Source organism: Monomorium pharaonis, chromosome 1 (genome assembly GCF_013373865.1).
Source record: "Monomorium pharaonis isolate MP-MQ-018 chromosome 1, ASM1337386v2, whole genome shotgun sequence".
Taxonomy (NCBI): domain Eukaryota; kingdom Metazoa; phylum Arthropoda; class Insecta; order Hymenoptera; family Formicidae; genus Monomorium; species Monomorium pharaonis.
In genome coordinates this window covers 10045658-10062682 of record NC_050467.1, presented here as the reverse complement: position 1 = coordinate 10062682, position 17025 = coordinate 10045658, and the positions used below count along the sequence as shown (strand labels likewise).

Sequence of the window (17025 nt, the reverse complement as noted above, 5' to 3'; positions counted from 1 at the left end):
CAGGGTGTCTGGTATTTTTTATGGGATGTTTATGAGTAGGTAGAGTGCATGAAACTAAACAGAAAAGTACTTTACCGTTTTTCCATATTCGCAATAGTTAACAAGTTAGTGACTTGTAAAATTTTCTGTATTAGCCCGGCCTACCGGCAAATGCGTTTATATTACATACTAAAATTTTCTTAAATTAAATAAATATTGCTTATAAGTTTTCAAACGTTTAATAAATTCATATATTTGTAAATTTACAAGTTAATACATTTGTAAAATTACGGAGAAAATTTTATAGTAACATTATGTATGATTTATTATTTATGATAGTAACCACGAACTGTAAGAAGAAATTTCAGAGAATTATATCATATAAGTAGTGTAAATATTGTCGTAATTTGATGAAAAACAATAAAAATTTTTATAATTCTTCCTTGGCTCGCGTTTACTACTTATCATAGTAATTTTTACCATAAAGTTATTTCCGTGTATTATAAGTCTATCACAAGGATTAATTTTATTAAAAATATAAATATCCTAGTTATTTAATTTTTAATTAAGAATATAAAGTTGAAACAAACACTTTATTTGGTTGTCATTTCCATTTTAATCGATAAAATTTTCTAATGTTTTTTGAAGAAGCATAAATTTTGTTTTGAGCATATAATAACAGCTTCTTTTAAAATTTATAATGACAGTTTACAACGTTTAAGACTATCATCAAAAAAATATTTTTTATTAAAAATAATTGTTATTTATTAAAAAAATAAATTTAGTAATTACTTCTTTAAGCATTACAACTGATATTTTTAGTACACATACACACATACTTTTTGTCGTTAAAAAATTTTATTTTTATTAAAAAAGGTAAGGAACTATCATAACTCAAAGGGAGAATTTAGCGTTACGCGTCGCTTGTGCGTAACCATTGTCGCTTGTTGTAACAATTTCTCACGCGCGCCTAGCAATTTCAAGGTTCAAGCGCTGGGGAGAGGCGGTCGCCGCGGCCGGGCGCTCGGCGCGCTTGCATTTGCCGGTAGGCCGGGCTAATACAGAAAATTTTACAAGTTACTAACTTGTTAACTATTGCGGAAATGGAAAAACGGTAAGGTACTTTTCTCTTGAGTTTCATGCGCTCTACCTGCTCATAAACATCTCAAAAAAAAATACCAGACACCCTGTATATATAAATATATATGTGTATATATATATATATATATATATATATATATATATATAGTGCTCATGGCTACGGACTGTTGATTCCCATTGTGCTCAATATTATTTTTATTTTTTTTACCTGATAAAGTGTAAAATAACAAAGTTTAATCAAGAAAATTTTGTTTTTCTTAAAATATAATATTAAATTTTTTTAAATTTATTCACTTAAAAACAAAACTTATAACTATAATAATAATAATAACATCGGGAGTGGTCCTACGAGCCCCACTTTGGCACTCAGACCGAGTCCATTGTGCCTCCTCGTTATTAGCTGCCCTACCTGTTCTGGTTCCAGTAAACCTGAGGCTAGCAGGCGTATTTTTAGTCCGACCAATTCTGGGCAGTCTCTAAGAATGTGAAGACTAGTCTCCTTCTCTTCTCCACACAATCTGCAGTCGGGCGTATTGCTACAGCCCAGTTTATGCATGTGATAGCTAAAATCGCCATGACCCGTGAGCAACTACGTCATGAGCCTAGCGTCTTTTCTACTTAAAGCTTTTATGCTTTTGGCCAAGCCCCCGCCGGGACACTCCCCCAGCAAGATCCTGGCCTGTTTGCTCTTGACCTTCGCTTCTTTCTTCCAGTACTTCAGGTGCTATTCTCTGAGCCAGCTCCTGATTCTCCCCTTGCCCAGACAAAAATAGATCCCAAGAGCCAGCTCCGGTCCCAGCAATCCTGTTCTCGCCGCCTCCTTAACAAATAGATTGGCCATTTTGTTGCCTTTGATTCTTGATTGGCCAGGGACCCATACCAGGCCAACTTTATTGTTCTTTGTCAACTTGTCCAGTGCGCATTTGCAGTCCCAAACCAGCCACGAATTTATTCTCGGACCCTCAAGCGCCTTAAGTGCTGCCTGATTGTCTGAGCAGATCCTAATGCGTCTTCCTACTCTATCAGACTAATAGGTTTTGGTCGCATCTCATAATGGCTACCACCTCCGCTTGGAAAACCGTAGCGTGTTTGCCAAGCGGGATGATGATCTTTGCTCTGCTGCGTTGACAATAAAAACCAGCTCCAGAGCCCATGCTCGTTCTGGAACCATCCGTGAACTAGACGTCCCTGTCCCGAGAAACCGGTCCTTTGGAGCCGTTCCATTCCCAGCGCCCGGGAAAGCTTATCCTGTACCTTCTTTCGAAGGGACGAGTCACAGTTTTCCTATCTTGCTCCATTGCAAAAATGTTGTCCGTTAGGATTCCTTCCACCTCGATTCACACTTCAGACGGTAGGCTGTTGCCGCCACTACCACCACCTGGTTGAGAAACTCAACGCCAAGCGGCACCCTCATCATCGCTACCGGCGTGGTCCACATGGCTCTCAGAGTCGCTCTTAGGATCAGAGCCCTGACATGCTCCAGCGTTGTCTTAGCGGTTTTCCTCAGCACCTTTGGTCACCATATCACCGCCGCGTATAGCAGTCTCGGTCTGAGTATCGCCGTATAAATCCTGTGAACCATTTTCGGTTTGAGGCCTTAAGTCTGCCCGAATGCTCTTCTGCACATCCAGAAGTAAAAGCATACCGTCCTACAGCAGTTCTCGAGATGTTCCTTTAATGTCAGTTTCCTATCTAGGATCACCTCCAAATATATAGCCGACTCGGTTAACTAGTCTCGTTCCTCCAAGGACTGACCCTTCCACTGAGCCTACCTTGTACTTGCGAATGAAAATTACGAGCCCCGTCTTCAGTGGATTTACCGACAAACCGGTCCTGCCGCACCACTCCACAATCACCTCCAAGGTCCTTTGCGTGAGCTCCAGGAGAGTCTCTAGAAAGGGACCTCTTATTAGGATGGCCAAGTCATTCGCATATCCTAATGTAAAGAAGCTCCTTTCGTTTAGCGTCCTGAGCAATCTGTCCGCTACCAGATACCACAAGAGTGAAGAAAGAACTCGCCCCTGCGGGCAGCCTCTCTCTACCCATCCACTGATCCTCACCGTTCCCAGTGAGGCCGTTACCTGCCGCCCGAACATACCTCTGATCCAATCCACGATCCTTTCCGGCACACCCCTGCGAACAACCTCCTCACACATCACTTTGTGTGGTGTGTTGTTGAAACCACCTTTTATATCTAGAAAGGTGCCGACCACGTAGTCCTTCTTCTCTAGTTCCTCGATAAACGATGCAGCAGAGTGATGCGCCGATTCTGTGGAGTACCTTACACGATACGCGTGCTGATTCACATGCAACGGGTGCAGTAAAACCACCTTGCGTAGACGTCCACCAGCCTTTCCAACGTCTTGAGAAGAAAAGACGTCAGGCTGATTGGGCGAAAATCCTTGGCAGAGCTGTAACTCGTTCTTCCCGCCTTGGGGGAACTGTAACCCGTTTTTCCTGCCTTGAACACCACTTTCGCCTGTCTCCAAGTTCTAGGCATATAGCCCAAAGCCAATCAAGCCCTCAGCGTCCGCGTGAGCGGCCCGATAATCTGCTCCAGCCTCTCCTGAAAAAGGGCTAGATCCGGCCCGGCCGACTTAAAGGGTTGAAAACTCCTACGGCCCATTTGACCTTGTCAGGCTCAACGATTTCTGCCGCAAGAGACCAATCCTTTTCTCGTGCCCTGTGCAGGTTCGGGGTTCCTTGGATGTCCTTCTCCGGGCCTCCGCGGAAGCCCAGAAAGTTCGACTCAGCAAATGGATCAGGCATCGCTCTCCAGCCACTATCGTCCCGTCGTCGAGTCAAATAGCCTCTAGAGGAGCATCTTGATTCTTGGCCAAGATCCTACCGAGCCTTGCGGTTTCGGGTATTCCCTCCACCGACTCGCAAAATCTTCTCCAGCTCTCCCTTTTAGCCCTTATTTCAGAATCTCTATAGGCTTTCTGGGTTCTCCGATGAAGGTCCCAGTCAGTCTGGCGGACCGTGTTTCTGGCACTGTTCCAGGCCCGGCGTGCCGCGCCTCTGAAATCCTGCAGCTTGGGATTCTACTAGGAGACTTTCCTGGTATTTCTTACCGTCCTTTTTGGACAGCTATTTTCAAAGCTGCCAACGAGAGCTCTTTGCAGGTGTTCGACGCACAGCTTGATCTCTTGCGGGGTTTCATGTCTTTTGGGAAATTCCCTAAGACCGACGGCCAGGTCTTCACGAAATGAGTCCCAGTTCGTCTTCCTTGGATTCCTTACGGTCATCACCTTCGTCTGAGCCTTGGCAAGCCTGAAGGTGATCTGTCTGTGGTCCGACAATGAGGGCTCCTCAGAAACTCTCCAGCCGGTCACCTCCTGTACTAACTGTCTGGAACAGACGGTTAGATCTAGAATCTCCTTTTTCACTGCCGTGACAAAAGTCGGTTCCTCGCCTCTGTTGAGAATTTTCAGGTCGGTAGACACTAGAAATTCCAACAGCCTCTCACCTCTCCTATTGGTATCCGTGCTTCTCCACATCGTGTGGTGCATCGCACCCCAGGATCATTTGCATCGCACCCCAGGATGAGGGGAAGCCGCTCCCTTTGACAGAACTCCACCAGATAAACTGCCTGGTCCGATGGCAGCGGATCATCCTCTCCGTGCGGGGGATAGCCCGACACCACCACCACCTTCCTAGCCCAGGTCCCGTTAGTGATCTTGATCACGACCGCTATCAAGTTTCTGTATCAAAAATCCGGCAACAGCTGGGTCTTCCTTTAACGGCCATGCAGGCCTTGGGTCGATCTTCATTTGGAGGCCTAAATAGCTTTCTGTAATAATACTTTAATATTGTTACGCTCGCGCCGCGGAAAGGAAAAGACACCCTCTTTTTCCTTAAACGAATAGCTTTATTTCGAGCAAATGAATACACGTTAAACTCAGAGCGAGTCTGAGAATCAATAACAACATTAATCGTCGTTGTCAAGCCGAAAACAATTGACAACGCTCCTCATGGAAAATCAATATATTGATCGATCAGAACAACTAACTGATTAAACTGGCAGAGGCGTAACACTGCTCCTCTCTTCTTCACAAGTTGTCGTCCCGACAACCGAATGCGGAAACTGAGCCGTTCCTGGTGCCTCGACCTTGTTCTACCCCGGACTACTGCCCGAGTTACCGAACTCGTCGTTTTTGACTGCGTTGTCCAGGTTTTATACTGTGTTGTTCAGGTTTTCTGAAGTATCTCTTCCTTCTCCGGAAGGTTCTTTCATTCCACTTCTGCCCTGCAGAGTGGCTAGCTCCCTGAAGCTTTTTCTCGCAGTTGCATCCAGCAGAGAACGCACTCACAGCGGCGTTTCCTCTTTACTTCTTCGGACAAAAGGGGGGTAACTACCGTGGACCCGTCATCCCAAAAGGACTCCTGAAGTCCCTGTCTCGGCATTTACTCTTTGTCCCACAGGAAAACCACGGTTCAAAAACCGTAGGAGAGGCAGTCTTCTTAAAAACTAAAAGATTCCCCCGCGTGAACAGAGAGGGTCGTCCTCGAAGATCTCACGGAACAGTTTCCAAGAGAATCTTCCGCCCGGTCCGTCTCCTTCATGACGAGAGACTGAAAAATTAAAGAGAAATAAGGGCAGAAAACAAAAACAATTTTACTTAACTTAAACAGTCTCAATTTCTAAAGAATCTGGGCTCTGACTTTCCAATTAACGAATTTCTTTCTAAATAGAGAATTAACCTAAGCCTCTTTCTTTATAAGAAGCCAACCTGTCGGAATGAACAATTTTCCTACGATGCTTAGAAGATTTTCGAATGCAATAGACTACTTTACTCAATTTTTTTACCACGAAATAGGGACCTTTCCAATTTCTCTGCAATTTAGGAGCTAAACCCTTCGTCCTCTGAGGATTGAACAGCCAAATCTTCTGTCCTTTCTGAAATAAAATCCGTCTGCGTCCGGTATTGTAACGCGAAAAGCACGATTATCCATCCGCTTTTTTGCTTCAGAACCGACTTCTTCGAGCTTCTGACGACGCTCCTCCACATAACGTCCCAGCGAACGAGGTTCCCGGAGCCAAGACCTCGACACCCCGCCCGCTGCCTCCTCGGCGCCCGCATCTCTCGATTCGGCTATTACCGCCACCGAAGTCAGACATGCGATAAACACATCCAAAAAACGCAACGTCTCTAGCCTGAATTAAATCGACTTTGCCGCAGCTCTCCTCTCTTACTAACAGGTTTTCGCCACCATCTTCAATCAATTGCTGCAAGCGGGCGTCTTCCCTCCCGAATGGCATAAGTCCTTGGTCATCTTCATCCCCTAACCCAATGGCAAATGTGTCAGACCGATCTCCCTCCTTTCGTGCTTTCTCAAGGTTCCAGAAATAATTATTTTCTGGAGACTGCGCTGGTGGACCAAATCCAGACATATCCTTCCCGACTTTCAATCAGGCTTCAGGTCCAACAAATCCTGCACCGACAACCTTATGGCATTAACTAGCTTCGTGCACCGCTTTCTTCTGCTCAACAAAATCATCTGTGTCTTCATCGACATCTCTAGTGCTTTTGACAACATCTCTCCCCCCATCTTCTCGCAGATCTCTGGGACGCAGATCTCTGGGTTCCCCTCGGGAACCAGATCCAAGGGCATCCTAAGATCCCGCCCGAAATAGAGTTCCACAGACCGGTTGCTTCATGCTTCGAAGAATGATAGGCCAATAGGTACATAGGGATCTATTAATCCCAATCCTTTGGATTCAAGGAGATGTACTTTCGCTAAAAAGTTAACGATTGTCTGGTGTTGGCGCTCCACTTGACCATCAGATTGCGGATGAAGAGGAGTGATTCTAATTCCGAGAAGCTTCATAAACTCGGAGAAAAGCGTCGACTCAAAGTTCTTCCCTGATCAGTGTGGAGTTCAAAAGGTATTCCATGTCTTGACACCACCTGACCAATGAAGACCTCCGCAACTGTCTTCGCTCTGATGTTCTTCAGCAAGAAAGCCTCAACTCATTTTGTGAAACAGTTTACAATTACAAGTAAATATTTATTTCCCGAAGTAGTAGTAGGAAGAGGTTCTAAAATATCCATCTGAACTCTCTCGAAAGGAGAACCAACGTTGTAAACTTGAAGAGGGGATTTCCCTTTTCCAGCAGGACCTTTCCTGGAAATACAAACGTCACAAGATTTGCACTATTCCTCCACGTCCCGCTTACAGGTCGCCCAAAAGAAACGTTTACAAATTCTCTCAAGCGTTTTATTAAAACCGAAATGGCCGCTAGAAGAAGAATCATGGGCCTGCAACAAAATTTTCTTAACTCGTTTGCGAGGAACAACAAGCTGAAGAACAGTCGACTTTAAATTTGGAGCGAACCATTTCTTATAAAGAATACCGTTCCGGATATAAAGAGCATCCCAATACGAGTGATATATCCGGGAAGAAACATCCTGAGAAGCGAGCTCTGTATGACGAGGAATCTCCCCCGTCTCCTTCCAACGAATGATTGACGCGATGCAAGGATCTTCCCTCTGATCTCGACGTCATTTCAACACATTACTTTTGGGGAAGAAAATTCGAGCTATCGTGCTCTCCGATTCCTGAGCGCTCTTCTCTTCCACTCTGGTGCAATACTTGCATCCCGAAGATTCACACAACCGTTGAGACATCTCATCCGCGTTCCTGTCAGACTGTCCTTTTCGATAGACAATTTTAAACTCAAAGCGTTGTAGCCTTTCTAACCAACGAACAAGTTGATCTTCCAATTCCCTGAATGACATTAACCACTTTAAAGAAACATGATCGGTGCGAATAAAGAATTTTCGTCCTAATAAATAATGAGTAAAAGACTTAACTGACTCAACAATGGCCAAAAGTTCTTGGCGAATTACACAATAATTCCTTTCAGCCTTATTCAAAACACGACTGAAATACGCGATAACTCTTTCCACTCCAACTTGCCTTTGCGAGAGGACCGCACCGATACTAATATTGAAGCATCGGTATCCAAGATAAATTCACCTTTCCCATTAGGGGAAAAAAGCATGGGAGAGAGGATAAAATGTTCTTTAGTTTGTTAAATGCATCTTGACATTTATTTCCCCAAGTAAATTTGATTTTATCTTCCGTGAGCACAAAAAGGAGCTTCGCGATAGAAGAGAAACCCTTTACAAATTTACGGTAGTAAGAACAAAAACCCAGAAAACTGTAATTATTTTTTAGAATGCGGAACCGGCCAGTTTTTCAAAGCAGAAACTTTTTCAGGATCGATAGTAATGCCACTTGAGGAAATAACGTCCCAAATATTTAACACTTTTAGAAAAGAAAACATTTTCCAGGATTAATCTTCAAATTAATCTCCCGTATTCGTCGAAAAATTATTTCAAGATTTTTCAACATTTCTTTGAAAACAATAACGTCATCTAAGTAAACGAGGTTTACTTCAAATCAAAAAACAAATTTTTGACAAATACTCTTTTTCCATGAGACGCTCAAAAGTCGCGAGAGCGTTACACAGACCAAAAGGCATGACAGTGAACTGCCACAGCCCCCTTCTGACAGAGGAAGCAGTTTTCTCACGATCTTCGGGACTGATCTTAATTTGCCAGTAACTCCTTTTCAAATCTAAAGTTGAGAACCAAATATTACCTGAGAGTGAATCGAATATGTCATCAATCCTGGGGAGGGGATAGAAGTCTTTCTCAGTTACGGCATTTAACTTTTGATAATCCACGCAAAACCTTATTGTCCCGTTTTTCTTTCTGACCAAGACAGCAGGAGAAATCCAGGGACTTCAAGACTCTTTAATCACGCCTTGTTCTTTCATCTCCTCAATTACTTTCTCCACCTTCCCCCGCAAATACAAAAGAATCCGTCGAGGCGCCTACTTAATCGGGGAAACATCTTGAACAATTATAGAATGTTGAACAACATCATAATTTCCAGCAACGATTTTTTTCGAGAACACGTCACAAAATTCTTCAAGAAAATCAGAAAAATTTTTTTTACTTTTATCAAGATTAGACGAATTTTTAAGAATGAGTTCCTCTAAGACGGAAGAAATTTTTTCCGCTGACGCTTCCATATAAGCAACCCTTTTCACCACAGGAACAGACTTAGAGAAAAAAAGCATCAAAAATATTCCCCAAATTTATCTTTTCAATAAAATCAGCACCAAGTAAACAATCATCACGTATATTGGTCACAATAAAAGGAATTTCCAACAAAAATTTCCCAATCTGAACTAGAGTCTTCCCTGAACGACCCTTCCCTTGAAAAGAACTCTTTCTCCGGTTGGATATCTTAAAATACAACTTCCAGTTTTCAAAAAAAAAACTTTTCCCTTTGACAAATTTTCCGTTAACCACCGAAACGTCGGAGCCTGAGTCTATTTTAAAGAAACAAGACCTTCCGACTAATTTTCCTTTATATACAAAATTTTCCTCCATACTAATAAAAACATGATTATTATGAAAAACGTCAGTTTTTTTAACAAAACGGCTGACCGTCGGAGCTTTTACCTCCAAAGTTGAACTCGCTCCGGGAAGGTCGTCTAAACCTAGTTTCTCTCCTCCACGGGACAGTCCGCACGGAAATGCCCCATCTTCCCGCACGTCCAACACTCGCGCGAACCGCCAGCCGCGGACTTCGGCCCACGCCAGCTCCTCTCTCTCTCTTAACGAGCTTTTCCTCCCCCGACCGCTTTTTGTCCTGTGCGCTTCTCTCTCTCTTTTGCCCTATAGCCTTCTTACGAACGGAACGGAAATTTCTCGACGCCCTTTCCGAAAAACTACTCTGGTTTATTAATTTCAAAGTTTTTGCGCGTTCAATCGCCACCCTGAGCGAAGCTATCCCCTCCACCTGAAGAGTACGCTTAATAAATCCTTCCGAAAGCGCGGCAACAAACTGCGAACAAGCTATTTTATCCCGCACCTCGTGCGAGCACTCCGGATAAGCTTTCCGCGAAAGCCGCTCTAGATCCGCGTCCAATGTCGCAAAATCTTTGCCCACGTTTTGTTTTCGATTAGTGAATTGTAAGTAAAAATTTTGCGCGAGCTCACTTTTCCCGAATTGCAACTCCAATTTATATTTGAGCTCTGGGAAAGAAATCGAGTTTTCCCCGTCGGCATACAAGTCCAATACGGAGCGAGCCTTCTTACGCAAGCAAGAAGACAAAACGACCGCCTTCTCTGCTTCGCTCCATCGATTCGCGTCCGCGATAAGCGAGAATTGAGTAAGAAATTCGCGCAACGGAGCCGTCCCGTCAAAAGTGTCGAGTTTTAATTTCCAGCCGCTCGCTCGCACTTCCCCGCACGCGCTCACGCTCACCGGACACACGCGCCGCGTCACCCACATTTTTGACCGGGAGAATGCTATTAGAGGGACTTAGCTGGATATCTGTTCCGCGAAGAGACCGCAGCTGCCACAGCGTCTCCTCGAATTCCTACCGCTGTCGCGCTTGTTCCTCGTGCATCTGACGAAGCTCCTCCAGGAGTAACAAGAATTCGGGCGCCGCTGCACCCGAGGAAGGCCCCGGAGTCTCGGCGTGCCTTTTTTTCGCCGACGCACGTTGCAGGGAACGTCCTTCCATAAATTCCAAAGCACCTGCAGCTGAGCCCGTTGTCTCCATTTCTCTCTTCTCGCACTTTTTCGCTCCGCGCACTTTTTACTAAAAACACGCGCGCGTTCCGCAGGATCTGTCGAACGGATCCCGGACGAGCCCCGAAAATGTTACGCTCGCGTCGCGGAAAGGAAAAGACACTTTTTCTTTAAATGAATAACTTTATTTTGAGCAAACGAATACACGTTAAACTCAGAGCGAGTCTGAGAATCAACAACAACAATAATCGGCGTTGTCAAGCCGAAGACAATTGACAACGCTCCTCATGGGAAATCAATATATCGATCGATCAGAACAGCTGACTGATCAAACTGGCAGGGGCTCTGCTCCGCATGCGTGGGTAAGGCTAAATACTCTGGAGTTTCGCCTGATTTCCCATCGTTCGAGATACTGCTCCTTCAGTGCCATGCAGCCATCGCCATAATAGCTTCCAGCTTGGCTTGGGTTGATTTGGTCCGCGGTATCGGCTTTCCCCACCCCTAGACAGAGTTTTACGCCGGGGCAGGTTATCGCCCGAGCGGTTCGCCCCAGCACGCAGGGGTTTAGACCCGAACCGGGGTTTTCCACCTAGGCGTCCTATCCGCCACCTGGAGACACGCCCGATAGACACTCAACCCATGGGAACTTATAACTATATTATTTTAATAATGAACAAAAGTATTTAAAAGGCTCTATAATTTCAAAACATTAAGAGAATATCGCCAATAAGAGCCAGCTCTAGGTGTAATTATGCAAATTTTTATTCTAAGAAAATTCTTACATTGCAACAAAAACCCAATAAAAATTTAAAATATAAATGTACATTGAGTTCGCAAACGTTTTGATTCACATTTCGAGTCCTCTTCAGTGTTATTGAATCATAAGTACAATGGAGTCTTGAAATTAAGTCATTATGAAGTTTTTAATCCGGAAAACAACGGTCAAACTAAACAAATTTAGTCACTATAATAAAAATCTCATAATTCAATAAAGGGCTCATTAAAAATCTACAAAAATCTTACAAAAAGATCAGATTGAACTGAAGTTGAACCGTCAATTGTGTATATATAAGCTCTCTGACTTTGTTGGTGTTAAAAAACAAAGTGAGACAAATTATTTCACAGTGTAGATCTTGTGTTGGGATCAGGAACGTCGTGGAGGGAGGAGAGAGAGAGGAAGAGAGCATCACGATGGACACAGCCTATATTATTTGATGAATTTATCGTACATAGGATTTGAGTAAATCTGTGTCCCATTGCACGTTTAATCCTTTGTTTATCTTTTTATGTGTCTCATCTCGGAAATTAATCTCTTGGATAAATCTTTTTCTTTTTCCAAAATTAAAACCTCCCAGCCAAATTCATGTAACTGATTGATTCTACGATCTATAATTATTGAGGCCTGAATTGAATTTCTATTGATACAGTTTCTATTGTTGTGAGCGAAACACTCACAACCAATAAAATCATATTATAAAATAAAGAAAATAAAATATTAAAATTATCAGATAGCTCGCCGAGGAAGGCTCGCTATCACAAGGTGTCAGGTGACACATGCCTCGTGCGCTGCCGGTCGGTCATCGCACTGGGCAACGCACCAGCCACCTTAAAGAAGTAGCGAAGCCAGCTTAGCAACAATCATGCCACCGGAATTGCATACCTGCATTTTGGCAATTGTTGCTAAACTCGCAAATATTTCCCGCGCGCCGGATGCGCGCGGGAATGACCATATATGGTCATGCGGAGGGCCCGATGCCCCCACTAATAATCAAATCCGCGACACTATTTAAGCTGCTGCCGAACAGCGGCCAGCGGGATCAGTGATTAGCAATCAAGCCGATACGTACGGCCTGCACGAGTGAATTACGAGTTCGGAACTTAGCCGCTAGCAAATCTCGAGCGAGCAAAGAGACGAAGCGTTAACTCCGAGCCACGCGCCGTATCTAATCAAGTGTAACACGACGCGGCCGACCTTCGCCGACCGCAACCAGTGTACAACAACAGAGAAATAAATCTTTTATATCAAATTAACTTAGAATCAGTGAGTGAGTGATTTAAGGACCCTGCCAACAAAAGCCGCCTCCTTCCGCGAGTTCCTACTCCTTGGGCAGCAACGAATCCCAAAAGATCTTTTGTCGCACCGCAAGGTACGGCAAAAATCCTTTGTTGTACCGCAAGGCGCAACACTGTGTTCAAATATTCTTGTTTTTAGCAGTTTAGCCTACATAAGATGCAATCAAGAGGCATGGCATCTTTTTTTTTAATAAACGGATTTGCCAGACAGTCGACTTGATAATATTCATTTATTTATTTATTGAATCGATTAATTTTTAAATTGGCTCAATATAGCTTGGATCTAGTTTGTATAATGAAAGTGTTTTTATTTTTTCACTACGTGACTTACGAGCAAAGATATAGCGATTTAAAGTTTTGCATCAAGAGTAAAATATTTTCAGAAACGTCGTCTTTGTCGTCGTCGTCGCTCGGCACCTGGGATAGATAACAATTTTTTAAAGTTATTTATACATGTAAAAAAGTTATAATTATTGTGTGTTAGAAAGAGTTATTGTCAAATAAGAGAGAAAGGGGGGAGAGAGAGAGAAACATTGTGTAATGTCTAAACATATATGTATGTATGTATATACATATGAGTATGTATGTACATATATATGCGTGCGTGCGTGCATGTGTGTCTGTGTGTTTCATTTTTCTTTCGTTGTTTTAAGTAATTCTTTCCCCTAAATATTATATGGTATATAATTAACTTCAAAACTTGGAATTTGCAATGTGGTCGACAGAATATGTGGACTTGAAGGTACCAAATAACATTTTACAAAAAAATGATGGGATAAGGTAAGCGTTTTATTCTTTTGTAGTGTATCGATAAGTTATTAAAATATTTTTAGATCCTTGTATTACATAAGTATCTGTATTACAAGATCTAATATCCAACTTGTTCCGAGGAAATCTTCGCAAAAGATTTAAGAAAAAACAAGCTGTTGGATGAGATTGTTATATTATTATTATTATATTTATTATTTGAATTTTAAAGAGAAACATGGTAAGAAATTTTATCATGAACAATTGTTGGCCACGAATGCTTGGCTACACATGTGAATAAATTATAATTGTGTGCTATTGTTATTATCCAATTGAGAGAGAGAGATTGATTGATTGATTGATTGATTGTTTGATCGATCTTTTATTAGCTTTCTCAGCTATTTTCAATACATATATATATACAATTTTATGCTACATCATTAAAAACAAATTCTTTTAGCATTCGTTTAAACATTTCTAAACGATTACAATGTTTAACTTCGGGTGGTAATTAATCGTTGTACATTAACACACCTTCATAAAATAAACTTTTCTGCGCGCTTCTTGTTTTTCGAAATTCAATAACAATATCCCCTGTCTGCCTAGTTTCGCGTTCTCCCTTTACTATTCTAATGCCCATTTCTACCAACGCGGTTTAAAAGTTAATCCCTAGTGACATTCGGTTAACCAAAGTTTAGCAAAATGTTGGTTTCTACTAATGATAAACTCACGTTTAAATGTACGTAAATCCAGTTTAATTTAAACGATCAATATTGACCGTTTAGCATTGTTAAACCACGTTTTAGAAATATAACTATCTAGTTTGTAGAAAAATTGTGTGGTTATATATAAGATTGTTAATAAAATTACATATAATAATTAAAGTAATATAAAGTAAGTAAAAAAGTAAATACATTTAATAAATGATGTAAAAATTTTATGATACAAAAATTTATATTAAAAGTTACATATAGGAAATATGATGCCCTTTTTATTAAATCTGTTGTTTTCTGATGATGAAGATATTGTGAGACCGATCAGAAGGAGAAAAAGATTTAAACATCGCATTAATTATTTCGAAGAGCTTGATGACATTGAATTTATAATGCGATTTCGAATAAGTAAAAGATCTGTGTTATCAGTGTTACAACATATAAGAGAAGAGTTAGAATTTGCAACAAATAAGTAAGTATAAGAAATAGTTTTATAATTGCAAATATAAATTCTAGTAAACATAAAGGTAATACTAATTTCTTTCTAGAAATAAAGCTATATCTCCCATGACACAATTGTTATTGACGCTTCGTGTATATGCCACTGGATCATTTTTAATATCTGCTGGAGATTTTTCGGGTGTGAGCACAACTTCAGCACATTATATCGTACACAGAGTCAGTCAAGCCATTGCTAGATTACGACCTCTTTATATTCATTTTCCAAACACGGAAGAAGAAATAAGGAAGGAACAACGACAATTCTATAATATTGCACGTTTTCCAAGAGTGATAGGATGTATAGATTGCACACATATCCGTGTCCAATCATTTGGTAAGTTATTGTAATATGAGATATTATTTATATTATTTGCATTAATTTGCCTGCTATACAATTATTACTACTTACATATTCTTTAATTTTAATTGTTGTATAGGGGGAGAAGATGCTGAGTTATTTTGTAATAGGAAAGGATACTTTTCTATAAATGCACAAGTAACATGTAACAGCAATTTGCAAATAACGGATATAGTTGCTCGTTGGCAGGGTTCTGTGCACGATAGCACTATTTTTAATAATAGTCGCTTGAAAGCAAATTTTGAGAATGGTGCATATAATAACGGTTTTTTGTTAGGAGATTCCGCATACCCTTCGAAACAATATCTTCTAACTCCACTGATAACGACAAACTGCTGCAGAACGACTTTATAATGAATCACACATTCTACCCGCAATATAATAGAACGTCTATTTGGTGTTTGGAAAAGAAGATTTCCAATTCTAGCTTTGGGAATGCGATATCATTTACAGAGAGTCATGCCTATTATTATTGCAACAGCAGTGCTTCACAATATTGCTAGAGAAAATCATGACCCACAACCAGATGATGATCCAAATGTAGATTTACCTGCACCATGGGATTATATGCTAGCGGAATGCAACATTAACCAGAGAATCAATGACGAGGTTGCTGGTGCAACAATAAGAACAGAACTGATTCATACTTATTTTGCTAAGTATGTTTGTTTACAAATATTTTCATATTTAATATATTAAAATTTCTTATTTCCATTAGATTTTGTGTGTATGTGTGTGTTCATACGCTGATATACATATATGAATGCATAAATGATATAATACAAAAATATTAGTTTTATATATTACCTCACAATTTATAATTCTATAAAATACTTCTATTATTAAGAAATATAATTTTTTCAGCATTAGAGTATAAATTGAGGAAACCATACATCCCGAGTATAAATTGAGGAAACCATATATCCCGAAATGTTTTACAATTAACATACACGAATAAAAGAGATATTAAAAACTAAAAAAGACATAAAGAACATTTAAATATTCTAAAGTCTGAAACTTTCTATCCTGTTGCATGTGTATGAAATAATGAACTGCATAAGAATCGAACAAAAAATGCAAAAACTTAAAAATATATTTAAATATTTAGTAATATATTAATATTATTTCATCTTTTTTAATTTTAGGTACGTTAGAATTAAGAAAATTCTAAATTTAAACAATATTAATGTCTGTACCACTCTATTTATTAAAATAAAATACAGTTTGAAATTACATTACACATGTATTATGTTTTCATTTAAATACCTTTACTTATACATAATAAAGTATATATTATCAAAAAAATATCTCCCCTTTCTCTCTTTCTCTTTCTATCTACGCACTTATGTATTTTTTATAAATACTTCGTATTACACCAAACAATAATAAAATTAATATATTATCTCGCAGTAAGTACAAAACAAATTAATCTTGTAAAAAAGGAACAGTTCTTATTATATAACGTAACAGTGTTAGACTAATCAAACAAAAATAAAATTAAAATGTTATTTTACAGAGTAAGAAATATTAATTAAAGTTCTTATAAAAAAAGAAACAGTCTTAATATAACGTAACATTATGTTAGACTGAAAAGCTATAAAATATACTAAGTGATAAAAATAAAAAATAGTAAATAATTAAAATTGTTACATGATTTATATATGTATATATATATATATATATATATATATATATATATATAACAAATGCAAAATGTTATTTTGCAAGACTAATCTAACAAAAATAAAATTAAAATGTTACTTTGCAGTAAGAACAAAACATAAATAAAATTTTTTGTGGACAAAGAACAATTGTTTTATAAAGTAGAATTTCATTTTAACTTTACTTTTGTTTGATCAGTCTTGCAAAATAACATTTTGCATTTGTTTTATATGTATATATATATATATATATATATATATACATATAATATACAATATTATAATATAAAATATTAATATATATATATATTGTTTCGTTCAATGATCCGAA

At 39.9% G+C, this 17025-nt stretch overlaps 1 protein-coding gene and 1 pseudogene across 1 annotated transcript; one reads left to right on the top strand and one right to left on the bottom strand.

Annotated features, from left to right (window-relative positions):
• Positions 1 to 3881: 3881 nt before the first annotated feature.
• LOC105837636 lies at positions 3882 to 4580 on the bottom strand. Its single transcript, XM_012682572.1, has 2 exons — positions 4155 to 4580; positions 3882 to 4109 (listed from the first exon to the last, which is right to left on the bottom strand). Exons 1-2 carry the CDS (start codon positions 4578 to 4580, stop codon positions 3882 to 3884), a joined length of 654 nt encoding a protein of 217 aa, XP_012538026.1.
• Positions 4581 to 13893: 9313 nt separating this feature from the next.
• Positions 13894 to 16653, top strand: LOC118647777 (annotated as a pseudogene).
• Positions 16654 to 17025: the final 372 nt, after the last annotated feature.